We start from the raw sequence: 27,752 nt of genomic DNA, 5'->3' as shown, positions 1-27,752 counted from the left end.
CCAGTCTGAGGAAACAGGATCAGCTGAGGAACTGTCAAGATGAGGTGGCTGTGGCTTGTTCTGCTTCTCTGATCTTCCAGCATTGACCCCAATTCCTGGCTCCCAGGTTTGAGTTTATTAATAAGAACTTTTAAGATTCGTGCTACAGAAACCATCTTTGGTCCCCATGAAAGATGAAGCAGGTTCGTCTGCCACCCAGCATCCTCCACCTGCTGGAAGAAGACATACAGCAGGCACTCCAAGACTTACTATCCTGGGGTTTGAAAGGCTGGAAAGGACCATGTTAATACCTTCTGGATGTCTGCCAAGTCAGATCCCACAGGTCACATACTAGAGGTACTCTGCCTCTGCATGCTTCCAGTAGTGGGGTACACACTCCCTGACACAGCAGTCCATCCCAAGTCTGTTTTCAGCCATGAGCCATATTTTGCCAGAGACACACAGAACAGGTCTTCCCGTGCAGGGTGAGGCAGCCACAGGCCCTCATCAAGCTTATAACCTTCATGTACAAAAAGACCCGTCCATTTTAAGGAACGATTTGGGGAAGGTAACTTCTAGGCCCTTAAGAAAGGACACAGTTACCCCAACACAGCAGCTCACGTCTCACAGAAGCTCCGTGATGAAATATCTGCATTGGCCACTGTGGACCACAAGTAGTCTGAACACTGGGTCTGCATTAGATCAGAGTGTAAAAAATAAGCAAAGCCACTTGTTGCTAAAAAGCTGATAGTCCTCAGACATGCCCAACTGTCCAAGTGCCTGAAGATACTGTGCCTTCTTTGGAGCCAATGTTCAGCACCAAGTCTCAAACCTGAGTTTCTGAGCATTGTTTCCTACCCACTGCTTCAGCTCTCAGGACCACAGACTAACATTAACTCCCTTTGTGAGCCCAGAGATGTTTAGTATCAGCTTAGCCTGTGTTCTAATAACCTTGAAAATTCTTTTTAGGTTTTCTCTGGGAAAAACATTAGCAGGAGTCCCCTGGTTTAGATTTCACACATATGTAAAATACAGTCCTTTTGTTTGTTTGTTTTCTTTTCTAAAGAAGATGCAGCTTATATTACGAGTATTTTAGGGGAAGATGGCCCTGCAGGGCATGCCACCAACCCCCGAGCTGAGGAGGATGCCGTCTGTGGGGTGACTACCCCGAGCTAAAATATGGCACATGTTTTGTAATTTCCAGGACACTGAGGTCATGCCATGGGCTACAAACACTCTCTCAACAAGGGATATGTGACTAGTCCTGCATGGCAATCGAGAAAACTGTGGCTCAGGAGAAGTTTACCCATGAGTAAAGCTCCATGGACGGTAAACTGTGAAGCAGAAATCCTCGGTTCTGAGTTCTAGACAGAAGCTGCTTGCAGAGTACTTGTTCCGAGCCACACATGGTGGTGCAGGCCTGTAATCCCAGCTTTGAGAGGCAGACACAGAAGGATTCCTACAGATTCAAAGCCAGCTTGGTCTACAGAAATTACCCCCAGACAGACAAGCCAGGACTACACAGAATGATCCTGTGTCAGAAAGCACAGAAACGGTCGGGGGTGTAACTCAGTTACATCGGTAGAGTACTTGGCTAGGATGCAGGAAGATCAATCCCCAGCGCTGTAGAAACTGGACACGGTGGTGCATGCCTGTAACCCTAGCACATGAGAGAGAAACGCAAGAGGACCGGAAGTTTAAGGACATCCTCTGCTACATGGCAAGTTGGAGGCCAGTCTGGGATATATGAGATCTGGTCTCAGACAGAGAGGAGGAGGAGGAGGAAATAGTTTGTGCTTTCATACAATGTTGTGCCAACCCCACACAGGTGCCAGAGATCACTGCGTGTCTAATGACAAACAGTAAAGAACAGGAGGGGACCCATACCTGGGGATGGCCCAAAGAGCAGTCAAAGGTCAGGACACCTGCAGTCACCCAGGTGACGGTAGATGATACTGGTCTCCAAACGCACTGCCTCTCACAATGGTCCTACATCCCCCCATGCCCGCACTAGCCTGTTAGCTCTTCAGCCAGGTTTCTACCTTCCTTACCCTCTGTGCCACCCTCTCAGACACTGGCCTCTCTCCCTTACAAGCCTAGCACAAAACAAAGGCCAGTGTTCCCAGGAGACACGCCTAGGGGACATGGAGGTGTTAACAAAGCTATTACACACACACACACACACACACACACACACACACACACACACACACACATATATATTTAAGCCAGAGTTTTGGCAGAACAAAATCCAACATAATTTCCAAGATGGAAAGCTCACCTATAAGATGCTTCACATTGATTAAGGAAATAAATGCAGAGGTTTTAACTGGCTAGCTCAAGTTATAGTTACTCAGTTACTCAATACCAATCTAGAATTAGCTCCGATAACCCCAAAATCTATGTCCTTTAATGTTACATCTTATTTCATCTCCTAACACTGAAATGTTGATTTTTCATTTTGGACCAGATGAGTCAACCGAGCCATAGACAGAGCAAGCGAAGCCTGTACCAACCTGGTAATCGGGAGAGCTACACACTGAATTCAGGCTTATCGACTTCTAACCCTACACAACTTTTTTTCAACAGGCTTTTTACATCCTGGAGGACAACATGCCCTTTATGACAATCCCTGTCAACTGCTGGAATCTGCTGGAAGGGATCTTGCCCACAGAGTCAGCAAACACGAAATCCTGCTCACGATGTACTGGCACTTGGAGTAAAAAAACAAATCATAAGTCAACAGCAGTGTACCCCAAACTTAGGGAGGTGGCCTCTGGCTTACTAAAAGGTACCACTGCAGAGAAGGCCCTTAGAAGCTCCACTAAGCCCTCCTTAGTAGGAAAAACAGCAGCATGCTCTCCACAGCTTCTCTGTGAAGGAAGTAGTGAGGGAACAGGACAGCCCTGGGCCACACCAGTGGACACCAGGCACAGGGCAGAGCCAGGCAGGCCACAAGAGGCAGGCTGCCGTTAGCTTTCACACAGCTAGGCAGCCCAGCTACACTACTAGGCAGCTGTGCTGTACCCACACTCACAAATACACAAGAACCACAGGTACAGAGCCTAGCCCACCAGACCCTATGCAGGTACATTGACAACGACCCAAGCAGACACACTTTAGTGCCCAGAATGTAAACACACACACACACACACACACACACACACACACACACACACACACACACACACACACCCCTCACCCCTAATTATAGCTATGGCCTCTCTCACCCTCCCCCAGAGAAACCAAGACACCTGAGCTGACCCAGTCCCTCAGCTCTGACCAATGCCATTACCCGTCCAGCCATCCCATGGAAGCTCCAGAAACTCTGTTTGCTGCCTACCAGAGCAGCTAACAGGCTCAGGAGAGAAAAGGACGCAGCATGGACAGTTTCTAACAGCAGCTGGGGTGACTCATGAATGAGCTGGTGACAGGCTCTGGCCTGCCCAGCACACCCGGCACAGAGGTTTCCCTGACCTGACTAGCAGGTGGTTCTTCCCTGAGCCCACGTTTCTGCCTGACACGCTCCACCACCGCCCTGTAGGCCAGTCTCCCTGTGGTTCCTCCCCTCCCTTAGAAGAACGCTCCCTCCCTCCTCTACTGCAGGGCCCCAACTCTTGGCTACTATTAGAACACCAGCATTTAAGAAGGCATTATCCTATGTGCCCTCTGATCTCTGGATAATGAGGTTGCAGAGGGGGGCAGGAATTGCATCTCAGTCACACTGAACAACTATTTCATGGGACTAACCAGGGCAAGCCTGTCTTACAATGCACCCAATTCAGCCCCACAGACCCCATTAAGTCTCCATGAAGGCACTTTCTTCCCATAAGGAGTAACAGCAGTGTGGGTTACTATGGCCTGCGGGGAGAATTCAGGCATGCTGGGGAAGCCTGAGGAGTCAAAGCTCTGCCTTGAGCTGGCCCCAGGAGCAGACAGAGGCATTGTCCTCCTGACATGAGCCTACCCCTAGCAAGACTCTACCTCACTTCCTAGTCTCACCAATGCCTATCTGCCCAATGCCCTTCCCCTTGTCAAGACCCTTCTCCCCAGGGCTTCTCAATTCCTGAAAAGATTAAAGGACAGCATGCAACCTAAAAGAACTGTCTCACTAAAATCTCTCCTACCCGTACTCATTTACCTAAACATAAGGAGTTCGCTTTCGGTCAACAGAGATTTCACCTCCTTTACCAAGAACTTGACTAGGGCAGCTTTCAGAGCCCCTGGAGAAAGGAAAAGGCTTGGACCTCTTCAATCAGCAGGGCTGGCTCTCTAGCTACCCTGCCTGGCTGATTGAAGGACCCCCTCTTCTCACATCCTCACATCCTCACAACACAAACACGCATGTGCACAACCAAATATCTTTAGAAGATAATTCCAAACTTGGCAGATATGGGAAGATCTCCATATGAAGGAGACTCACGTACTCAGTGCAAGTCCAGCAACCGGCAGAGGAATCCAGTCTGCACAGGGGTGGCCGCCCTCTTTGGATGGTTAGATTTGCAGAAGAAAACCCACACACCATGTGCCTGTCTTTAAGTGGACATCCATTAAGTGAAGAACTTGCGGTCTGAGAGGCAGCCTGCTAGCCAACACGTGGCACCTGGAAGAGCCTCCTTGTACCCCTGTAGCTGAGGGAGAAGGTTGTGACTCTCTCCAGCCAGAGCTGGCTTCCAGCTCCGTTTGTCACTTGGGGATTAGAGGCTGCCTGCAGAGTTTCAATCTGGTCCTCCTACACCTCAGGACCTTGCCCAGAGCTGACAAGTACCTGCTTGATGTACCTACCTCCTCCCCTCCTACTGCCAAGCCTCACCTGGGTGGTATCTCCACTTGGGCCACGGCTACAACCAAATTGGTGACTATGTGTGGTGTGGTTTGCATTTCAGCTGCTATTCCAGAAAAAAAAAAAAAAAAGCCCAGTGTTTTTGGGGACCCCACCACCCTTTAGGCCAGTGGAAGATCACACGAGGACATTCTCTCAATCAATCCTGGGGTCTCCAAGCATCCATTCGACTTAGCTCCAAATGAAGAAGCTAAAAGTTTACTGCTGGACTTTAAAAAAAAAAAAATGGCCGACGACATTCTTCACATACTTTATCTGATTTCAGTTTTGCCATTTCAGCACTATTCGTTGTTGAGGTCCTGAACTTGACCTTGACCCCTGAACCCAGGCATACCCTTCTTGACTTCTTTCCAGTCCTTAACCCTCGTGGGTAGCTACAGAAATCCTCTGAATTTCTCTAAACCCCCCGCAGAAAACCCTCAGGCCTGAAAGACGAAGCTGCGTCTGAGAAGGGAGGGGGGTACAGAGGCCGTGGTGGCCGGGCAGGCTCTCTCTCCACCGCGTCGAGGCTGGGAAAGGAATCTTCAGTGCGGAGCTGGGACCAAAGGAAGCAGGGGATGGGCGCTTGTGGTCGGCGAGACCAGCAGCCGCCACACGGGACGGGCTGGTGACGCTGCAAGGGATGTGTGTGTGTGTGTGTGTGTGTGTGTGTGTGTGTGTGTGTGTATTTTATCACATTTTATCCAGGCCCACTCGCACGCTGATATTTCTTTCATCTACAAGCCACCTCCCCAAACAGACTGGATATACAGCGGAAAACGCCATAGGAACTAATTCCAGAAGTGCACACAAAAGGACATCCCTGAGACAGACCCAAGAGGAAACGTTCTGTTGGAGATGGCTGCTGGAAAGACTGGAGAGAGCAAGAGAAACCTCCTAATCCTGAAAGAATGTGGCCCGGGAAAGCTAACTGACTCCTCATTTTTCACCAGGACCAAAGGACTGTTTTGGTACCTCTTCCCAGCTCACAACATCCTTTCAGAATTTGCGAATAATTTCCCTTAATTCCTGCCCTGAAGAAAATAATCCTTTACTCACCTAAAATGTAAGCATCTCCTACCTGAGCGTCAGAACTAAGGACTGTTGGGACAGCCTTGCCTCATTGAGGTCTATATCCGGGCTATAGGCCCCCCAAGAAACTGTCTCAAGTGTGAGCGGGCATGCTGCGCACCTCACCCCCAAGTCCTCATTAGACCGGCACAGGGTGGCAGCTCTTCTTCATGCCTCTTGAAGGAGTCAGTTAGAGCCTAAGTTCTAGGAGGTGGCCACCCCCACTTCCCAAACTGGTTCTCACGAGGAGGAGCCCTTTCGAAGCCGGTGGAATCTGAAGGTTCCAGCAGCTTAGCCTGCCACAGAAGGAGCAGCTTCCACCTCAGGCCCCATCAAGAAGCTACTGTTGGGCTGGAGAGATGGCTCAGGGCTGGAGAGATGGCTCAGAGGTTAAGAGCACTGCCTGTTCTTCCAACGGTCCTGAGTTCAAATCCCAGCAACCACATGGTGGCTCACAACCATCCGTAATGAGATCTGGTGCCCTCTTCTGGCCTGCAAGCATGCATGTAGGCAGAACACTGTATACACAATAAATAAATAAATAAATCTTTTTTTTTTTTTTTTTTTTTTGGTTTTTCGAGACAGGGTTTCTCTGTGTAGCTTTGCGCCTTTCCTGGAACTCGCTTTGGAGACCAGGCTGGCCTCGAACTCACAGAGATCCGCCTGGCTCTGCCAATAAATCTTTTTTTTTTTTTAAAAAAAAAAAAAAGAAGCTACTGTTACCATTTGGGCACTACCTATTCCCAGCAGACTCCTGGATGAAAGCTAGGAGGTCCCTGCTGGGGCTGTTATTTGGGAGGTCATAGGAACTTCAGAAGGTAGGGCCTACCAGGAGAAATGGGTTACGGAGTGATGGGCCTAGGTACTTCAGTCTAGTGCCTTCCTTTCTGGATCTCTGGTCCCTGTCTGCCCCACATTCCCACCACCATGATGCTGGGCCCAAGTGCATGGAGCCAAGTAATCATGGACTAGACCCCTGAAGCCCCGAGGCAAAACTAACCCTTCCTCCGCATACATTGTTTCTGTCAGGCATTTAGTCCCAGCAAACAAAAAGTAGCTAATACGACTGCTGTGAACAGTTAAGCCGCCATCTTCCCTGGAAAGGACTTCTAGGCTTCCCTTCCTTTTTTTTCCTCACTACTATTTTCTTCAGTGCTATCCCCCGTTTGCTCCCTCTGTCCCTTCAACATGTCTTGGGCACCTGCTTCTGCACCTCTATATCCCCGAACGGACCTCTTCAATCCACCAGAGAGCAGAGGCGGAAAGCCCAGCATCTGCGCCTGTTTTCCACCCCGACCGGAGTTCAAACTCAGCAGCAGGCAGAAAGTGGTTCCGACCCCCTATCCCCGTGCAGAGGCCCCAGCTTCCAAAGCCCTCAGTGCAGCCAGCCCCCTATTCGTTTGACTCAACAAATGCCTGTTTTCAAAGAAACCTAAGCTGCTTCTGGTTCACCTCCCTCAAAGGAGGCCATCCTGAGGCCCGCCCCTCCCCAAACCAGGAAGTCCCGAGTGCCAGCACTCAGTGGCATTCAAACCAGGAAAGCCCGTGTGGCTGGGGCAGCTCCCACAGACATGGAGACAACTGCTGTGCCAGGTCTTCTCAGGCAAGCCGGAGTGACAGCGCCGGGGACAGGCAGGGCCTCTTACACGGCAAAGCCATAGTTCAAATATTTATCGTATGTGTCTGGCTTTCACACAGAATGTGCAACCTGCCAGTTCCCACTGTTTACCTTGGTCGAAATTCACGGGAAATCTTAGTCTGAACAGGCCCGGAGTTTATTTTACTGCCAGAGAAACAACTTTCTTTGATAAATCATCCGTGTGACAGTGTCCCTGAAAGACTAAACAAAGATCTCAAGCATAATCTACGGCCTTTGAGAAGCCTTGCAAAGCTAATGCGTGTTTAATTGGCTGCTCTAAGCAGGTTGGGGCAGGGCAAGGGTCTGACATTTCTTTGGCCATTTGTTCTCCTTTTTTTAAAAAAAAAAAAAATACAGATTGAAGCTTTTGGCTCATTTCTGCAAAACTGGATAAAACCTACCAATATTTCAAGGCTCCTTTCTTCTGAATATAGCCTATTTGTGGGGCTGGGTATCACAAGGAAGCGGTTTGAAAAGGAACTCAGGCCTGGGATACTGCTTGAGAAAAGGGGGAGAGAGAGGGAGGTGCCCCAACACAAAGGGGGCTCTCAAATCTCTCTCTGAAGCAGACCCCAATAAATTATGAGCAGAATATATTACGGATAAGATTTCTCAAAAAAAAAAAAACCAAAAAAAAAAACAACCTACACTAGCACAAAAGAAAACTCCAGTGGGCGTGTCCTGGAGCTGGTGTAGATTGGGTTATAATTGTCTGGGGGGCTTCTAGCTGCATGATTGACGAGTGTCATCGAACGCAAGTCCCGATCTCCTTCACTTCTAGAACATAGAGGGGTGGAGGCGTGGGGGAGGGCAGCTGCTTGCCTGTATTTGGTTTTGTTAATCACAATACTTGGAAGCAGCAGCACAAACCTTCAAGTTTTCAAACTGCCTCATAAAAAAAAAATCTGCTAACCAGAGAATTACCAAGGTATTCCATCCTACATCTTAATCTTTTCCTTTTTTTTTTAACCTTTCTCTTTTTGTCCAACAAGATGATTTCATGAGTGACAGAATTCTCCTTCCTAGACTGAGTTCCACATCCTAAAATGGTTCTTAGAATTAAGCGAACATTACTATGGGTTGAACAGCTTCTACAGTCCAGGAAATGCAATTAATTAATCTACTTGATTCATTCAGTTCTCTGAACAACGTAACGCTGGAATTACCATTTGAGAAAGCAGGCTCAGGGAGGCTGGGCGACTTTCTTGTGGTGGCCCAGCTTAGAGGGCTTGGACTTCATCCAAGTCGGTCTGGCTCAGTTGGCCTCTCCACCAAGAAGAAATTCAACAATGGTAGAGCACCTTCTCTGTGTGAGACGCGAGGCATTTAAATTCCACATTCTGAGCGCAAAAGGAGGGTGCCATCCCCCTGCCAAGGAGCTCCTCCACCATCTTGACAGGAAGGTGAGAGCAGCAGGCATGAGCTAGCTTGCTGCCCGTCAAGCACTGGCAGTGGAAGCTGGGGCAGTCCAGGTCGGGCAGCCACGAGCTAACCCCTTTTCCTCGCTTTTCAGTCTATAAAGGGAGGGCATGGACTGGCTGACCTTTGAAGCTCCATCCAACTCAGTGTATCTTCACAGTGACAACCGGGAACGGGCGAGCCACCCAGCACCCAAGGAAATAAGCAGCTTGGGCTGTCACCAGCCCCGTAGCCTGGCTTGTCCCCTATCTGTCTTCCTCTACCACCAGAAAGGTTCAAAAGGGTGACAGCTGAGGGCAAATCCTCCTTGGTCACCTTATCCACGACTGTCATATATAACAGTCACATACCGAAAGGAGAGGGCATCAAGGCTTCGTAAGGTAGACCAAATGCACAGACAAATACCATCTGATCCATTCCCCTGAGGTCCCTTGAGTAATCTCATTCATGGAGAGAATGGAGAGCGGTGTTTGCCAGGGGCTGAGGAGGAAGCCGGGAGATTATTGTTTAACGGGCACAAAGTTTCAGTGTAGATAATGAAAACTCCACAGACAGACCCGGTGATGTCCCCTCCACCGAGTGAACACGCCTAACGCCACCGACTAACACTCGGAAATGGCTGAGACAATAAGGTTTCTGTGAGGCTCCCACCTAGGAAGCTAGGCAAGGGAGGGGTTGGGCTCCTCAGACCAGGGCATCTTGGCATTCAGATTGGAAGGCACTTCCCAGAGACTTCTAGATGATGCTTCATGGCAAGTTCTGAATCACCCAGCCAGAGCTACATTTAGCCAGAGAACAGGCATCCCCAGTCCTAAACCATGTGTGCACATACCTAAATCGATAAGGCTAAGATATGCAGCCATACGTCCCAAGCATGAAGAGAGTGAAAGGCTGAAGAGAGAATTGAGTTTGGTTTAAAACTGGGTAAAACTGGGTAAAAGCCATGAAGGCAGATCTGGAGGGGGAGAAAAAACAAGGCAACAAAATGAGCATTCCTGGGTACAGCTGGTGGGATTCCATTTCATCTCCTCTGCCTCTCACCAAATCCACACCTGGGTCTCAGCTACCATCTCTCTAGGGGAAACTGAGGCATGGAGAGTTCGAGAGGCTTGCTCGGCACGCAGGGCCCACACATGGCTAAGAGGCAAAGGATACAAGTCTGCCCCTGAGGGTCCAGCATCCCATCCTGAGGTTCACTGGTTTGAAGATGCTGATATGATGCTCCATGACATTTGCCTTACTTAACAATCTTCCTGCCAATCAGGAATCAGTGACGGAGGAAGGGTGCACCATGCTCACTGGAGGGGAACACTGGTTCTTTACAGCTTTTCCTCCTGTTTCCTCAATGCGTGACCTCAGCCTAACGGGTCTCTTGCTTAGGCCCTGGCTAGACCACGGACCAGTCCCCCCGGGTCTCAAACCTTCACAGGAACTCTCCAATCTGTGATCACAGATGAGTAGGTGATTACATTAGCTACATGACCCCCCTAACCCCCGGAAGTTTTCTAGAAATGAGGTCAGCATGGTCCACAATAGATTTCCCAACCCCGTGCATCAGGTAGCCTGGCTAAAACGAGATGCAGACTATGATGAGCCATCTTATACTACCAGTGCTTGGATCAGAGGGCCAAACTCACAGTTCCCGGCACTCGGAACACTTGGCAACTGTTTCAAGCTCAGAGGGTATGGATAAGATGCGTATTTGCGTATTCTCGGTGCTCTCAGTTCCCTGGGGGCGACCTGACACCACTTCTCTTGCGTCTGTTTGATTTTACTTTGAGTGAACTGGACCAGGTCACGCCAAACCTAGCGTGTTGTTCCCCTCAATTTAATAACCAATTGCACATAGCCACTTGGAAGGGATGCTCTCCTTTACTCTGTACCTGCTGTGGATGTACGAGACATTGTCCAGGGACCAGTCTGAGTACAAACGGGCCTTATTTTGTTCTAAGACTCCGATTTTTTTTTTCTTCACATTCTAGCCATGAAGTTGTAGGCCGATAGAGCATCTGTTAGTCACACAGAAAGTAAATACGGCCCCAGACACAGATCCTGCTCTCAAGCAGCTACAGTGGCTAGAACCACCATGCTGGCAGCCGGTTCCCCCCATTTCCAAGAGGAAACCTGAAGTTTAGTTTGGAAAGCCTGAGCTGACTGGTTTTTTTTATGCAAGAGAGCAAACTGCCTTGCAGTGAACCTCAGACCCCCAACAGCAGCAGCTCAGCAAACCGTCCCGCGGAGTGAAGCGTGGTCCTCCAACAGCCGCCCAGCCAAGAAACCTTGAGAGAGTCGCGAGGCGGAGTGAGAACAGATTCATGGAGGAGCAGGGACCACAGGAAATATTTCTAGGAAACCTTCCCAGTGCTGACTCAGAGTTGATTTTCTCTTCCTTTCCTATTTGACTAATTTTACTTATTGCCAAGTACAGTTTTCCTCTTTGAGGAAACTTATACACAAACAAGGGCACGATGTTCTCTCGGCTGGGGGGCACGGGCGGGCAAAGAAACCTTTCTTCACGAGTAGGAAACACTGTCTGGAGAAGCTGCCAGGAGCACTGGCAGATCCCAAAGGTAAAGACGCTGGTGCAAGGGAAGCACACGTCCTCGGAAAAGGACTGCTAATCATCACACGGATGCAGCGGAAAGACCTAGGGGTGCTCACAGGAAGTGGAAAAGAACCTAGACCAAGTGGCTGGAAGAGGGATAAGAACCCCACAGCAACTAGGAACCCGATTAACATCTGCCTGAGACAAACTAACCCAGAGAGAGAGATGGCTGTGGGCACAAGCCATCAACAACGAAGTTATCATGGGGAAGCTGCGCTGGCCTCTTTAAGACCTGAGCACAGCACCCAGTCACAGCGGAGTAGGAAACACAGGGGAAAACTCAAGGCAGAGCTGTGAGTCCTGACTGTGGTGCAGCAGGCAAGGTGACCACCATTTTGGGTCTGAAGACTCTGCATCAGCTGACCGTGGCCTCTCCACATCTGCTGCTCAGCGCAGGCTGCTCTGGCCGCGTTCCTGAGCATCAGCACAGACTTCCTACTGTTGTTTTTGCCTGTTGAGGGGGAAAAAAAAATGTGCTCTGCGCTGAGAAGGGAGAGTGCAAGAGGAGAGAGTGAATATAGTGAGGCGGAAGTGCCACAGGGTTGAAAAATGCACCCTTGGGGGGGGGGGGTGGTAGCAGGCTCGGCATGTCCAGCTCCACACGCAATGGGAGTGTTGGGATGCACTGAGGGAAAAGAGCAGAAGGAGAAGCAAGTGATGGAGCATGCATGCTCACCCCTGAAGAGCACACCCCTCACACAATGCTTTCCAGCAACCGATGTCTCCCCACTGGGGACACCCGGGCCACTTAATATAAAGCTTGATCCCTGGAGGAGGGGGTCAAACACTCTCTGCTGTGTGTTAGCTTGCATTGTCAAATGTCTTTGTCTCCTAACTCAATCCTATCAGTGTGGCTGACTGCCTCTCTGCCTTGAAATGAACCGAGCTAGGCAACAAGTTTCTCAACAAGGCTCCATTCTGCAGGGTACTAAGAAGGGCAGGGCTAAGCTCAGTCCCCACAGAGAGAGGGGTGTGGGGGGGAAGGAAGGATCCTATTTATCATTTTCTAAAAACCCTACAAACCAAAAGCCAGAAAAGCCTGGCACACCCAATCCTCACCATGCACAGATGGGCACCTGCATGCCATAGTCCTAGTACTGTTTCTCATCTCACAGGGGAGGGGGTGAAAAAAAGCCCCTCAGTGAGTCAAAGTATTCCAAAGGGGAATGTCAGCTCCTAGCTCATCAAATGTGAAGATTTGAAAAAATGAACCCTAAGGTCTTGGAGGACCTCATGAACCCAAGAAGGAAACACTCCAAGGGTTACAAGGAGACCATCTTAAACAGCCCAACTCCAGTCCACCAAGCCCTACTGGTTATTTAAGAGGCACCTCTTTAAGCAGTAGCGGCCTGGGGGATTGCTGGCTTGGCAGGTACCTACTGGCATGGCGGAACACCCAACACTGGTGAGTTATAGTACATCCTCTGGTCTCCTGCCTCTGTTAGAAAGCCAACTTTACCATAGCAGGTTCTTTCCAGGGCATGCCTCTTCCAAACGTATCTACTTTAGCTGCCATAAAATCCCCAGGGAACAGAATTTTGGGAAGGAAGTGAGAGAAAGGGAGGAAATTTAATGATGATTCGGGGCTGGTATGTTTCAGACAAAGATTCTGGACCTGCACCCACTTTCTCGCCGAGGTTGCGCCAACCCTGGCCTTTAAATTCCCATCACCTCCACTCTAAATGAAGTCCACCACTCTCCAGTGATCCAATCACTGATGAGTGTCTGGTTAGGGATGTGAAATTTTAATTTATTCCAGGTGGGTATTTTTGGATCAGTGTCGAGCCTCATTTATTGTGCTTAATAAACATTGGGTGAAAAGATACACACAGACGAAGACTGAGGCACAGACACTCTGAGTGGGGAGCATCCTTAGCAGGAGGTCACCCTTGTCAATCACCTCCACACATTCAGTTCTAAGGATGTCCATCCCTCTTCCCTAAACCTGATAAAATTCCATAAACACGAGGGAAGCATCCAGCAAGGTGCTACTTTCTGGGTTCCATCTGAGACGGTTCCCCGAACTCACGCAATGTCAGGGCAACTGGTAAAAGTGAGCACTCTGACCTGCCATACACAAGATCGATGACATGGGAAAGAAGCAGGCTCTTCTTTAGTCCTCCTGAGGAGCCTCCGGGATCTCACCCACATCGAAGCCCATTCTTCAGGCCCTCACCATGTAACAAAAGGCTTCCTGCCAGGGTTCCTCTGCAATTCTATCTACTCTTGTTTCCTTTCCTTCCAGGTTTATCCTTGGGCAGGACCTGGTGTATCTTTGTGACTGAGGAGTTTGTGGCTACAGCAATATGGAGCTGCGTATCCATGTGCTGTATGAGGGAGACCCAACGGGCTGAGCCCAGTTTGGGGCAGCTCCTGAGGAAGCAAAACAGAGCTAACATCAAGAGGAGAGTGGAAGAGCAATCAGCCTTTGCGTGGGTCACCACATACACCAACTGTAACTTGGTCGTTTGTTGATACAGGGTCTGCCTACGTACCCCAGACTGGTCTCAAACTCAAGAACCTCCTGCCTCCACGCCCAAGTGCTGGGATTATAGGCATGCACCACCATACCCGACTTCTGGTTAACATTCTAAATGAACTCAAAGTAAAACTACAGAAGATGTGTGTGGTATGGTGGCCCATACCTATTGTCTCAACAACTCGGGAAGTAGATGTAAAAAGATAGAGAACATGAAGCTAGCCTGTGCTACACAGCCAGGGAGAAGCCAGACCGGGATACATCTAAGATTTAAAAAATAAATAAATAAATAAAAATTCTTTAAAAAATGTTAAACGACAAGGGAATAAAAGGGTGCAACTCACACAAGCAGCAAAATGTAGCAGAAATGAAGTAAGGCAAAATGCAGACACTTGATATCAAAATTAAAACCATCAGAAATAAATCTAACTTTTTTAAAAAAATGGGTGTGCCATAAGCTCGGTGAGTAACGATGCTCGTCACCAAGCCTGACAACATGAGCTCAGTCCCCAGGGCCCACGTGATGAAAGGTTTCCCTGGCCTCCATATGCATGAGCATGCACACATAGTTTTAAAAAAGAAAGAAAGAAAGAAACATCTATTCTCATTAAGGTCTCTTTGGCAAACGACTTGAACAGTTCGGCTTCCGTACATTCATCTGTAAGTGCTCTGAGAGCATGTGTGACGTGGCACACAAACTCCTTGGGCGTGTGAGTGAGTGCTTCCTCCCACACCTGTGTAGCTCACTGGAGCACAGCACTTCACCATATCAAACTCTTCCTGTACTTTATCCCATCAAGTTAATGAAAACACGAAGGAGGAGGTAGCTCTGAACGGACGTGAAAACTCACGTTACCTACCTTCATGCTTTCTCCAGTTAAGCGGTGAGAAATCCCACCCTCGGGGACACAGCCTGGAATTGTGAGCATCAGCCTAAATCTGTCCTTCAGCAAAATGGGTCTGGCCTCGACTGCTGCTCTGCGTCCATCAGTGGAGACCCGAGAGAGGGAGAGAGCAGAACTCCAAAAGGGCACAGTTCATCATTACTGTTCTCAGCGGTTCAGGAGACACTGCGTTTTCCTGTTGGCCAGAGGGGCCATCCTGGAAGGGTCCTGAATTTGCTCCCTTGCACAGTCTAGCCTCACTCTGGCAACTGCAGGTGCTGATTCAGAATTCTTTTCCAACCCACAGTGACTTAGGAAGTAGGGAGAGAAATCACACTCCTGTGTCAACATCAATGTTCTTTGCCCGAAAGGCCCTGACTAGGACCTCTGAATGCCCTAAGCACAGAAATCTCCCCCTCCTGGGAAGGTACCCCCACCCACCCTGGGCCATTTCAGTCCAGGGTAGAGTAGTGCTGACACCTAGGGGTGGTTATAAAAATCAAACCACAGAGAAAGCCAAGCCAGGGCCTGCTCCTGCAGCAAGTGAAGAGTTTTACCCCTGTCCCCAAGTCTGTCTCCCTCTGCCTTCAAAGACGGTTCCCCCAAATCTGAGACATAGAGACATACATAGTCTAACTTTAAGAAAGATGGTCCATGCTCCACGCTACCTAGACTTCCTTTTGCCTGAGAGTAAGAAGAAGATAGAGGCAGAGCGTGTAAAGCTCAAACACGATGCTCCCATGAGCTCCATGCTCAGGGGGAGACACAGGACAGGGAAAGGCAGGGATTCCAAAAGCCCCACGTGAGGCTGGTACTCCTCTTACCAAACTCGCTTGCACAGAGATGTTCAATGATGGCCTCAGATTTCAACTCGTTGTCACATGGAGGACACACTGTTGTACCTAGCAAAGGGGAAGCAAGCAGAAACAGAAGCTGTAAGTCATGGTGATGGGGACCCCTGGACAAGAGAGCAGATGGGGGCCAGGCTAACAAGAAGGGCTAAAGGTCTGGAATTCCTGAAAGACATCCAGCCAATGGCCATGGAGGGATCTTGAGCTCAGGATCAAAGGCGTAAACAGATGAATGTGTTCTTCAAACATTTTTGGCCTAGATATGTCAAATGTGATGATTATTTAATCTACTGCTCTCTGAGGTAGGTAGGGGCAGGTCCAGGCTGCTATGAGTACCTGAAAGAAGAAAAGCTTGCCTTATGAACGAAAACAGATCTTCTCGTGGTTTGTGTCTAGTTCTTCCCCTCCCCTTTACTTACTCCCCGCCCCCCATTTCAGCCCCCTTCCTACTTGCAAGCTCTGAACAAGACAGCTCATCAATTTGACCAGGTCTTGAGGACCAAGATAACAGTCATACTCAATTACTCAAGTCCAGGGCCCTGATGTGCCAACAGGGACTCCAGAAAGCAGGCTGTGGGCTGTGGGCTGTGGGGTGGGGGAGGGGAGGGGCTAGCAAGAGCCACCAAATGGAGGACAGAGCTGACTGAGGAGGAAACCCTTTAGGTCATCTTTCATGAAGGAAGTTGAAGAGGAGCGAGTGTGTGTGTTTGTGTGTGTGTGTGTGTGTGTGTGTGTGTGTGTGTGTGTGTGTGTCAAGCCACTGAGAGGTAGCTAGGTCCCTGTGGGAGGTGGCTTCAGAGGCCTCCTTGGAAGGGCAGAGAGAAAGTGTTTACAGGAGAAACCTCCAAGGATTGAAGCAACTTACCATCTCCCTATAATTCCTCCTCCTCATTATCATCTATCAAACAACTTACAATTTATTGACGACCTAGAAAACTGCAAGTACACTAAACATAGTCTGTTCCCGGCACCCTGGACACTGGAGGCCGGAGCCTGGCTGGAGCTGAAAGGAAGTCACCCTGAGACAGCTGTTACCTGTGGCTCACCAACGCCATCTCTTCTCCCTCCCCCTTCCCCGAGCCTTGGGCTGTGAAACGGGCACCCTCCAGAGTAGCTGCTCCCCAGCCCTCTCCCTGCAGGGCAGGGACCACATCACTCGTCTGTGCCCACCAGTTTCTCTCATACCACACCCTGACGGCTGCCTTTCAAATTGGGGGGGGGCAGAAGCTTAGCAAAACTCTTTGGGCCAGATGTTGGAAATATGTTTGTCTCGCTCCCAGCGCTTGAGATTGTGTTCTGGAAGTAATGTTTCTGAACAACAGCAACAAGAGAAAAACCTCTTACCCAGAAGTCTCCATCATGGTGATCGCTTCCATGTAAAGACAGAAAGAAAAAGGAAAGGATGTTATAGACAGGACCATGTGACCTATAATAGGAAAATGAACTGTGTGTTTGGGGTTTCCTAGCTGTTTTTATGATTGCTTTAAAAAAAAAAAGTAGAAGTTATCACATTGCAAAGTTCAAGGTATAAAACACTGAGCAAAGGAGTACCAAGACAGTCAAACATAAAGACCGAGTCTCATCGGTCCCCTCCCTCCATACACCCCCAATTCTACCGGCACTCTGAGGTTCTGCACCCCCACAGGACAGATGTTTCAGCCTGTGGATTCATCTTGGCCTCCCAGCCCTCTCGGGGCCTCTGGGAAAGGTGCAGGGTGGGGTTGCACCGTTGATTTGCAACATGCCTCTCCCTCTTCTCAATACTGGCAGCCAGGAGCTGAGCAGCTTGCGCCGGAGAGAGAAGAATGTGTAATGTAATATTAATCTCTGCCCCTCGTGTGTCTCTGGGGCCCTGCAAGGCTACCTCACAGGAGGAATATCCGGAGACTTTCCCCGGACAGGTAAGCCAAACCCTAGCTCTCAAGTGTGAAGCAAATGAGTAAACGACGAAGAGATTCTGTGCTTTGTTAATGTTTACGAGAAAGTGGAGGGGAAAGCCAACACTGGAATCAGTTAAGATGACTTGTAAAATCAATGTGCATAGGAAGAGGAGAGGGTCGGGGAGAGCGAGCGGAGCGGGGAGAGATGGGGGAAGGGAGAGGCAGGGAGATTGATTTTCCTTAGGCAGCTAGCTCACTGAGGGGAGAGGAGGAAGTACCCTAAGGGAGCCTCTGGGAGAAGTGGGGGCTCCCTGGCCTCTACAGCCTGTGACTAAACAGCCTGGTTGACTTCATGCACAACAAGCCTACACAACACAACTGAACGAGATGGGCACGTTCACACAACTCGGTGAAACCTGGCAGGGAAGGGGAACGACAATTTACCTAATTAGTCTAATGGATGTCCAAGTTCTAGACATCAGTCTCCAGGGATGGACAGCACAATTACCTTTCCTGTCACGGAAGCCAAAGGTAGTGTGAGTAGCTACTGTTTGAGAGAGAGGAAATGAAAGTCTTGGGTTCATTTCTCATGATCAGGCTTGCCTTTAATAACAAAGAATTTCCCAATATTCCTAAAACTGTATATTAAGATGTCATGCTGTGTTGAAAATTTGAGACTTCCGTTTTAAGGGTGGATGAGGCATGGAGTAAGGCACCTGTATGGAACTTAACTATCGTCCCAAAGTCCCAGGTCGTGTTCCAGGGTCACCAGTCTTGAGGTTCTGAGGACCAGTAATCTAACCTTTCTTAACCTTCCCCTATACACACAGCTTGACTCTCGGCTGACAGTCGGACAGCCCTGCAGGGCAAAGGGGGGTGCACATCATGTGGGACACCCTCATAAGGATGGTCCACCGTTCTGGAAAGACACTGGTGCCTCTCACAAAAATCACAATCACTTCAGACAAAACCAGCCACAGCCATGCTCCTGCCAGACAACACACACACACACACACACACACACACAGAGAGAGAGAGAGAGAGAGAGAGAGAGAGAGAGAGAGAGAGAGAGAGAGAGAGAGAGAGAGATCTTTATTTAGCAAAGAATTGCTCTACCTGAGCACTGGGCAAGGAAGGACCAGAAACATGGAACCACACAAAAAAGCATCCAGAAATGGGTAAGGGTGAGTGTGACCTTTGCCCTGTCAGTCTTTTGGAGGGACTGGTTTGGGGGACCCTCAGAAACAGCACCACCCCCCATCTGGTTCTCTTTTCTTGCCCCCAAACATCAGCCACTTTACACAAAGCTGTTTCCCACAGGTTTCCACTTTACGCCCACCAATAGCCCCAGAAAAGGGCAATCAATCAGTGGCCATGGGGAAGGGATAGAATACAAGCAAAGCTGGCCACAGGCTCTCCTGGCAGGCAGGGCCTCGGAAGGAAACTGTGGTCTGCAGGGGGGTGGGGTGGGGGTGGGGGCTCAATGGGGATAGAAGACACAGTGCTGTGGTCTAGGGAAATGCTCAACCCCCAGTGAGCTGTCTCAAAAGGCTGCACATACCAGCCCTGAGGACAAGGGTGCCCAGGGCTACCATTTACCTTACCGGCTGGGGCCCACGCCAGACAAGGGCAATCACTTTGGACCTACCTTCCTCCCGAGAATGAATAGGAGCGTTCAAACTTCCCTCATGTGTCTACCCCGTTCCTCACTCTGAGGCAGCCAAAGGAGGCACTAACAAGAGGCACTTGGCAGCGCATGTCTGTAACCCCAGAGCTGAGGAGGCTGAAACAGGAGGCATTTGCGTTCAAGACCAGCCCGGGCCGCACACCAAGAGACTGAGACCCTGCCTCAGAAAGCCAAGACACTCAACACTTAGAGATAAACTAAAAGTTTCCTCTTCAGAAATGGCCTTGGGGCGCCTGCCCTCTTCTTTGATAAGGGCCACTGGACAAGAATATCTAGTATTCCTGAACTTCATCCCACAGGAAGAAACCCAGTCCCAAGAAACTCCGCCACCAGGCTGCTGGAGTGTTTGCTGCTTAGGATTCTGTGTGTGTGTGTGTGTGTGTGTGTGTGTGTGTGTGTGTGTGTGTGTGTGTGTGTGTGTGTTGTTTTTGAGTTAAAAAAAAAAAAAGCCCTTTAAATACGGGGTTCCCAGAAGAAATTCTGCTCCCCCAGGGTTCAGAATTTGCAGCGCCCAATTTGCAGGTCCTCACCCCCCAGGAGGAGATAAACAATGAGCTAATTACATTTTTATCTTTCTAATTACCTAAGGATTTGTGTGAATGGGAGACGCAGGGGGTATGAAAGGGTGGGGGACAAGAGATTTTTGCATCCCCTAGATTTGCTAAATTCGACGTTGTTGCCGGAATTTAGAGGCGAAGAAACCGAGATGGCTCTTTCTAAACTTCTTTTCCTCAGCCAATTCCGCAACACGACTGAAAGATAAACTAAGGAGAGGGGATGTTTTGTTGCTGTTTGTTTTGTTTTTAGAAAAAAAAAATACTTTCAAACTTATGAAAATAAACAAAGCTTTTCCTCAGTCTGAGTTTTTTGCAGTTTGAGCGAGTTGTTTTCTTAGGGAGCAGTCTGTTTCGGATGTTAAGAGCTTTGGATGGGCACCCTCCTCTTGAAAACCTAGGCTTAGCTTTGTTTCAGGTATGGAAGACGCCAGACTGGAGCCCAGGAAGAACGGCTCCAGGGCCCCCTCTCCCCCACGCCCGGGCCGAGGCTCCCCCCAGCAATCTCGGGGCACCTGGGGCAGGAGAAGCACCAAGTGACGCCTGGGCCTCCTAGAAGCTTTCGGGATCGGGTCTGCACACCTTGCGGGCCGCGGTGCGCGGCTCCCCGGCTTGCCCCGCTTGCAGCCCCGGGGCCAGTGCGACTGGACACGGGAGCTCGCGGGCGTGGGAAGGAGCACCCTTACCTTGGGGCTTCGAGGCTTCGGTGGCATTGGGCGGGGTCATGGCGATGCAGACGTCGCCCTCAGGGAACTTGTCACACTTGAGCATCTCGGGCCAGTAGAAGCCGAAGAACTGCATGACCGGCTCGCACGAGTCGCGCACGGCCTCGCAGAGCCAGCGGCACGGGTAGATGGGCCGGTCCAGACAGACGGGCGCGAAGAGCGAGCAGAGGAAGACCTGGGTGCCCATGTGGCAGTTCTTGTTGAGCAGCGGCACCCAGCTGCTGGCCTGCTGCTTCACCTCTGCCATGGTCTCGTGCTCCAGCAGGTTGGGCAGCACCATCTTCTTGTAGCCCACGTTGTGGCACAGCCTGAGGTCCACCGGGATGTCCACGCACTGCGGAGGCTTGGTGTAGAAGCGGCCGCTCTGGTACGAGCCGATGTCCGACTGGAAGCTCACGTAGTCGTACTCGCTGGCCGAACCCGCGGCCAGCAGCGCGGCCACCAGAGCCAGCAGCACGCCCGAGGCGGCCCCGCCGCGGCCCCGCGCGCTGCGCCCGCTGCCCATGCTGCTCGGCGACGTCGGGGCTGCCCGCGCTGCCTTCACTCGCGCGTCCCGCTGCAAACTTCCCGGAGCCTCCGGGGACAAAGGCGCAGTGCCCGGCCCCCGTCCGGCTCGCGGCCGCGCGCTGCTCCCCGGGTCTCGGGGCCGATGGGGCTCTGGGATGCCGCAGGCCGCGGCGGGGCTGGCGCGGGGCAGGGAGCGCGCGGGACCGAGTGCCGTCCCGGCTGGCGGAGGCGCGGCGGGCTGCGGGCGGCTGCACCTACTTGCGACGCTGCAGCCCGAGTGCGCGGTGTGCGGGTGGCCGAGCCCTGGATCTCCCGCGCGCAGCCAATCAGCTCGGCGCTGCCGGGAGCCGCTCTCCATACCGCGTCAGTCAGCCGCGCAGTTAACCAATCGCCGCGCCCGCCCGAGGGATCGGTTTACTAGAACTAGACACAGGTCAACACCCCTTGAAAAGCAAAACCAAAAACTAAGCAAATACTTCGAAGACGGCAAAGGCAGAGAGAAGAGAGTAGTTAGAAGTGTGGGATGGATAAAGACGATGTCGGACGCTGTAAGGAACGTGAGTAGGTTTGTTTAAAAAAAAAAAAAGGGAATCTTCATAATACTTGCAAATTGATGCGACTGTGAAGACTTTTTTTTTTTTTTTACACGTTTTCCTAATTCCAAGCAACCGCGCGACAGACCAGCAGCTCTCTGCTCCACGGTTTATTCTTTGACGCTCATGCACAGAGGCAGGCTGCTTCTCAGCTGCTCAGACCAGCAGGCTGAACTTAGGGAGGTCTTTTAATTTCCCCCAAAGAACCTGAGCTTTTGCAAAGACTAGAACACCTTTCCAGGTAAAAGGGGGCTCACTGTGGAGGACAATACTGCTCACACTGGTGTTAGTTTTGGAGGAAAGTTTACATTTTTAAACGATATTTTTAAGATCCTGCACAAGTCCCAGATCAGCTGACAACATATCTGTGCACATACCTATCTATGCACACTGACGTTTGTGGATTAGAAAGCAAAAGCATTAAAAAGCATTAAACACACACACACACACACACACACACACACACACACACACACACACATACACACACGCCCTTATCGGCATGGCTGGGTGGATACCAACTCTATCAGTCAGATATACATGCTAATTCAGAGGCAGTCTAGGTCAAAACCAAAGGTGTGTCCCCTGTCACGCCACAACAAGGCACAAGCCAAGCAGGCAGGAATAGCTGGGTGTCCTCTAGCCTCCCCTGCCCCCAGTAGTCACTTCCTAGGAATTACTTGAGTGTTCTGAATACTCTCCTTAAAATCAGAGAGCTAGGGGTGTGATCAAGAATGGGCAGGAGAAGGTACAAGCAGTTCTTGAAGTTCTCTGGGTCTCCACATGCTGTGTCCTTCAGGGCGTCTGGAGGAGACAGCCAAGGAGGCAGTGTGGTGCCACACTGGGTGGCAAATGGGCTGCCACTCTTAGTTGCAAGGGAGAACACAGTTGGAGGTTTATAAAGCTCTGGCAACTCTTACTTTCAACTCCATAGACCTAATTTCTTGGTTCCAAGTAAAAGTCCCAGAGCTCGCAAAGATGCAGGGATATTTTCTTAAAGCAGTCATACACACGCTGACGCTGTGCTGCAGGTGGTCGACATGTCTGTCCTTCCCAGGCCAATGAAAGGAGCCCAAAGCCAAACAGGCAGATTTGGGTAGAGGGAAAGGTCATGCAGGGCAAGGCTGTGGATGACCAGGGATTAATCAAGAAACAGCCTGCAATGCCCGCCTGCCTGAGGAGCTGGGGAACCACATTCTTCACAGAGAACAGAGGCAGGAAACCAGGAACTGTGTCTCAATTCAACAACTGTCAGGGCTAAATCTGTTTGCTAGAGCGTCATTTTTCCCTCCCCAGGCTAGCCCCTCTTTCCGGGCTAAAGTGTCTGTTTGCTTGCTCATTGGAAAGATTAGCGTTAGTAGATAAAGAGCCTTTGCCCTCTGAATCAAGATTCAGCCCACCCCTCACTCACCTGTGTACCATTCTCCTGAACAGCAGGAGGACTTGGGTCTACCCTCTGTGACAATGCTGGTACTGAGTGCAGGGGAGTCACCTCTGATGGCTGTGGAAGTCTCCAGGCAGGAGTCAGCTTCACAAATCCGTTCACAGGAGGAACTGGTCTGTCTACACTCTGTCGGCCTTGTTAACTTAGATGCCACAGTGCCCATCGCTCTGCTTTGCCCTCTGGCGCGATGCCCAGGACACAACTGTCAGGTCGGAGAAGGAAGGTCGGTAGTTGTGTATTTCTGGATCCTTCTAAGGGCCAGCTGGGAAGGGGAAGACTCTGAGTCTTGACCCCACTGATAGACGTCCATCCCACTTGAGATGAAAAATGTCCCTGGAGGCCACACTGCAGGACAGTGTCGGCCAAGGCAGACTGCACCTACTTTCTAGTTTTTATATCACCAGACTGGAGGCAGAATTTTTTTGTCAGGGCCAGCAGCTCCCCAATAATGACACGGAGACTTATTATGAATTATGAAAGCTTGGCCAGTAGCTTAGGCTTGTTTCTAACTAGGTCTTTTTTTCTTTTTCTTTAAATTTTTTATTCATTTTACATACCAACCACAGATCCCCCTCATATCCCTCCTCTCACTCTCCCTACCTCCCCCACCCTTCTTCCCCTCCTCCAACCTAACTAACTCTTATAACTTAAATTAACCCATTTCTTTTCATCTACTCCTTTTACATGCTCAGTCACTTTACTTTGTAATGCCCATGCTGCTTGCTCTGCATCCTCATGTCTCCCTCTTCTTCTTCCCAGAATCCTCTGTGCCTGGAAATCCAGCCTAGCTATTGGCCATTCAGCTTTTTAATTAAACCAATCAGAGTGACCTATCTTTACACAGTGTAATCAAATATCTCGCAACACTAGACTGTACGCTTTGAAATCTAATCTCCCTTTCACTGATAGTGTATATACAAGAGAGAGTTCTAGAACAAAGGATGTTTAAAATGCTCTGGTCCTAACACAGCTCCCAGAGACCTTGGTTTCTGAGTGTGAGAGCTATAAACCAGGAGAAGCCCCTGACTTCCTCCTGCCCTAATAGTTTAAGTGAGCAGGGACAAGAGGAAGCTTTACCCTTGCCCTTTTCCACACAGCCAGGTGCCTGTTCATGAAAACTGGAAAAACACCTTCCCTATCACTTCCCATTACCTTAAGGGGGCATTTTCTAGTCTCAAAGCTGACAGGAAATCAGGGTCACTGAGGGGCCTCCCAGTACCTGGCTGGTGGTCTCTTTCCACACAGAGAACTTAAAATCAGGAGAGGAAGAACCTGCCTAGGCCGTGGCTCCTCTTCTGTTCCCTTATCATCTCACCAGTGATTTTTAGGCCACTCCAGGAATAAGATCTGCAGAACTGCCAGGGACACAGGGCCTCCTTCCTGCCTATGGCAGGCAGTGGTGGCTCTAACATAGACAGAAGAAAGTCCTGGGGCTCAGAGTTGGGAAACACCGTACATGGCTTCAGTTATGCTTCCTAACACACTTCCATCTCTCTGGGCAGAGCCTGCTTCCATCTCCCTGGGCAGAGCCTGCTTCCATCTCCCTGAGAAGAGCCTGCTTCCATCTCTCTGAGAAGAGCCTGCTTCCATCTCTCTGAGAAGAGCTTGCTTCCATCTCTCTGAGAAGAGCCTGCTTCCATCTCTCTGAGAAGAGCCTGCTTCCATCTCCCTGGGCAGAGCCTGCTTCCATCTCTCTGAGAAGAGCCTGCTTCCATCTCTCTGGGCAGAGCCTGCTTCCATCTCCCTGGGCAGAGCCTGCTTCCATCTCTCTGAGAAGAGCCTGCTTCCATCTCTCTGGGTAGAGCCTGCTTGCCTGTAAGGCAGAGCTAGACATACTTACTCGGGTACTTGTGGCCTATTCTGCTACTTATAAAGCACAGAACGTGAACTCTTGGCCTGGCCTAGTGGCACATGCTTTTAACACCAGCACTAGGAAGGCAAAGACAGGCAGATCTCTGTAAGTTTGAGGCCAGCTAGGACCACACAGTGAAACCCTGTCAAAAAAATTTTTAATTTAATTATCAGTGTCTAGGACCATAAGAGATACACAGACTTCCAGTCAAGTACGAATGCCTTAACACAGTATTCAATGTGAGACATCATAAAGTGTGGTGATGTTCTTACTTAGACAGGCTGCCTCTCCAGTCCACCTTAGGGTGAGTTATTTTGAATCTCCTGACTCTTTTACCAACTGACCTGTCCCTTGATGGGTTTAGGAAAGTCTGGAATGAATCTTCAAACATTAGAGTTGGGCCTGGTTTTTTAAACCTATGTGTAGGCAGAGTTTTTCTATCCTGACCACCTGTTCCCAAATAACTGGCTCAGAAACTTAATTTAAATTATAAATGCTCAGCTGATAGCGCAGGCTTGTTACTACCTAACTCTTACATTTAAATTAACCCATATTTCTTATCTATGCTTTGCCATGTGGCTCATGGCTTGTTACCTCATTTTCTGCATGACCTGCCTCCTCAGCTGGCTGGCTGGTGTCTCCTCTGACTCCACCCTTCTTCTTCCCATCATTCTCCTAGTTTGGCTGTCCGGCCTATAATTCCTGTCTGGCTACTGGCCAGTCAGCATTTTATTAAGCTAATTCGAGTGACAAATCTTTACAGTGTACAAGAGGATTATTCAATAGCATTTCCCCCTTTTTGTCTAATTAAAAAAGGTTTTACTTTTAACATAGTACAATTATATACAACAAAACAGTTATTACGTAAGAATTATAGTTACAATGTCCAGTCTATTTGTATTTGGTTAAATTAGAGAAAATACTCTATTATCTATCTTATCTTGGTGAGTCTAAAGTTTCATATCTAATTTACCTTTTATCATAACTAAGGAAAACTATAACTATCTAGTCTTCAGCTCCATCAAAGACCCCAGAAGGGTGAAATGTTACCTAATGACAGGGACATCAGGCCGCCTGGACGGTCACTCAAAGTTCCTCTGCAGTGCTGGGGCATCCAATTCTGTCCTACAGGCCTAACATATCTGACAGACTTTCCTGTGAAGGAGGGAAATTTGAAGGACTGTCCTACCTTGCCTTGGCAAAGTTTGGTAGTCATCTTTCTTGCATCCTGCTAGTCCAGTTTGGACAGTAACTGTCAGCAATTGTGGCAAGGGCAGTTCCTTTGCCCACATGGCTAGCTTTTGCCATAAAGAAAACCAACTCCATATGGAGTTTCTTCAGTGTTCATTGTCCTCTCTGAAGTAGATTGGTGCTACCAGGAGCAAATGTGTCTCATTGTCATGAAAAGCCTTAGGTTACCAAACATATTAAATGCCATACTCTGTAGGTCTTTGAAGTGTGTGAAGACCATCTATCTATCTAAATATATCTGTGTATGATCTTGAAAACATATCTAACATGACTATAAGTTTGACTATTATAGATGACTATTAATCTGTACTTTTTCATTATAAATTACATTTTAAAAATGAGTTGCATAAGCACAATAACCCAAACAAGAGTAGAGACATACATGCAGTAAAACAAAATTAACTTTAAATTTGTGTCACTATACAAAAATGCATACCAATGTAAAATATTTAAGAACAATAGTTGCTTTTTTGGTTTAAAAGTAGATTCAAAAATCTACCCTCTTATCCTATCATTTCTATATCCCCCCTTTTTCTTTTTCAGAACAAGATCCCTGAATCTAATCTCCTTTGTTCAGCTTTTTTTTCCCTTAACCATTACCAATAACAACTTGTAACCAAACCCCTTAAACAATGACAAATATTCATAACCCACTGAACGACCAAAAACTGCCTACTGCACTCTTGGGAATGTGAGTGTCGTGTTCTTAAGATTACTTCCTGTTGTCTGGGGGTGATGGCATCTTTAGGAGACCCTGAAAAAATTGGGATAATTGTCAAATCCTGGGAGAGCTAGCTGTATCTTTTGTTGTCCAGTCTCTGTGTAATGGGAGAGTGCAGGGCTTATCTCAAGTCCTGGCTAGAGTAGTCTGTGAAGCTGGACCATCTCAGCTAGCCATCTCGAAATTGTCCTGAGCGGTTGGTAGTCCAAAGCCGATCTTTGGGTAGTGTTTGTCAGTTTAATGGTATTACCACAATCCAGGTGGAATCATCATTGTGGGGCCCCATCTTCCTTTTGGAGACTTCAAATGTTGTTATTAGAAATAGTCACCATTAAGCCAGGCGGTAGTGGCGCACGCCTTTAATCCCAGCACTTGGGAGGCAGAGGCAGTCTCTGTGAGTTCGAGGCCTGCCTGGTCTACAAAGCGAGTTCCAGGAAAGGTGCAAAGCTACACAGAGAAACCCTGTCTCGAAAAACCAAAAAAGAAAGAAAGAAAGAAAGAAAGAAAGAAAAGAAAAGAAATAGTCACCATTTACTGCAGAAAACATCAACATTTTAAATATCATATGCAGCAGATCTCAAAGAGGTTAAAGGACCACAATTTGTTAAGTACATCCAGAGCACAAAAACTTAATTCCTAGTTACCTGATAGAGATTCAAACCCGAAATCAAGTACAGGAAGCTAGATGAAGGCTTTTTCTGCAGTTAGTTAGTACTCTATATGACCATTAAAATCATGACAAAAAGTTTAAAATGTATATATATATATATATATATATATATATATATA

The 27,752-nt window shown here is 49.0% G+C and overlaps 1 protein-coding gene across 1 annotated transcript in view; it reads right to left on the bottom strand.

The window, feature by feature from the left end:
* The window catches only part of Sfrp1 (secreted frizzled related protein 1), a 42,171-nt gene extending 20,788 nt beyond the window's left edge, over window positions 1–21,383 (bottom strand). Inside the window, exons 1-2 of the mRNA XM_052751846.1 lie at window positions 20,557–21,383; window positions 15,723–15,800 (exon numbers count right to left, since the gene is read on the bottom strand). Coding sequence (XP_052607806.1) covers window positions 15,723–15,800; window positions 20,557–21,100 — 622 coding nt within the window. The 5' untranslated portion in view covers window positions 21,101–21,383. The remainder of the gene's footprint in view (window positions 1–15,722; window positions 15,801–20,556) is intronic.
* Between the last annotated feature and the right edge of the window lie 6,369 nt (window positions 21,384–27,752).

The sequence above is a fragment of the Peromyscus californicus genome, unplaced genomic scaffold (genome assembly GCF_007827085.1).
Source record: "Peromyscus californicus insignis strain IS unplaced genomic scaffold, ASM782708v3 Scaffold_23__1_contigs__length_62951481, whole genome shotgun sequence".
Lineage (NCBI taxonomy): Eukaryota > Metazoa > Chordata > Mammalia > Rodentia > Cricetidae > Peromyscus > Peromyscus californicus.
The sequence above is the reverse complement of the archived record's forward strand: the minus strand, read 5'-3'. Positions and strand labels throughout refer to the sequence as shown.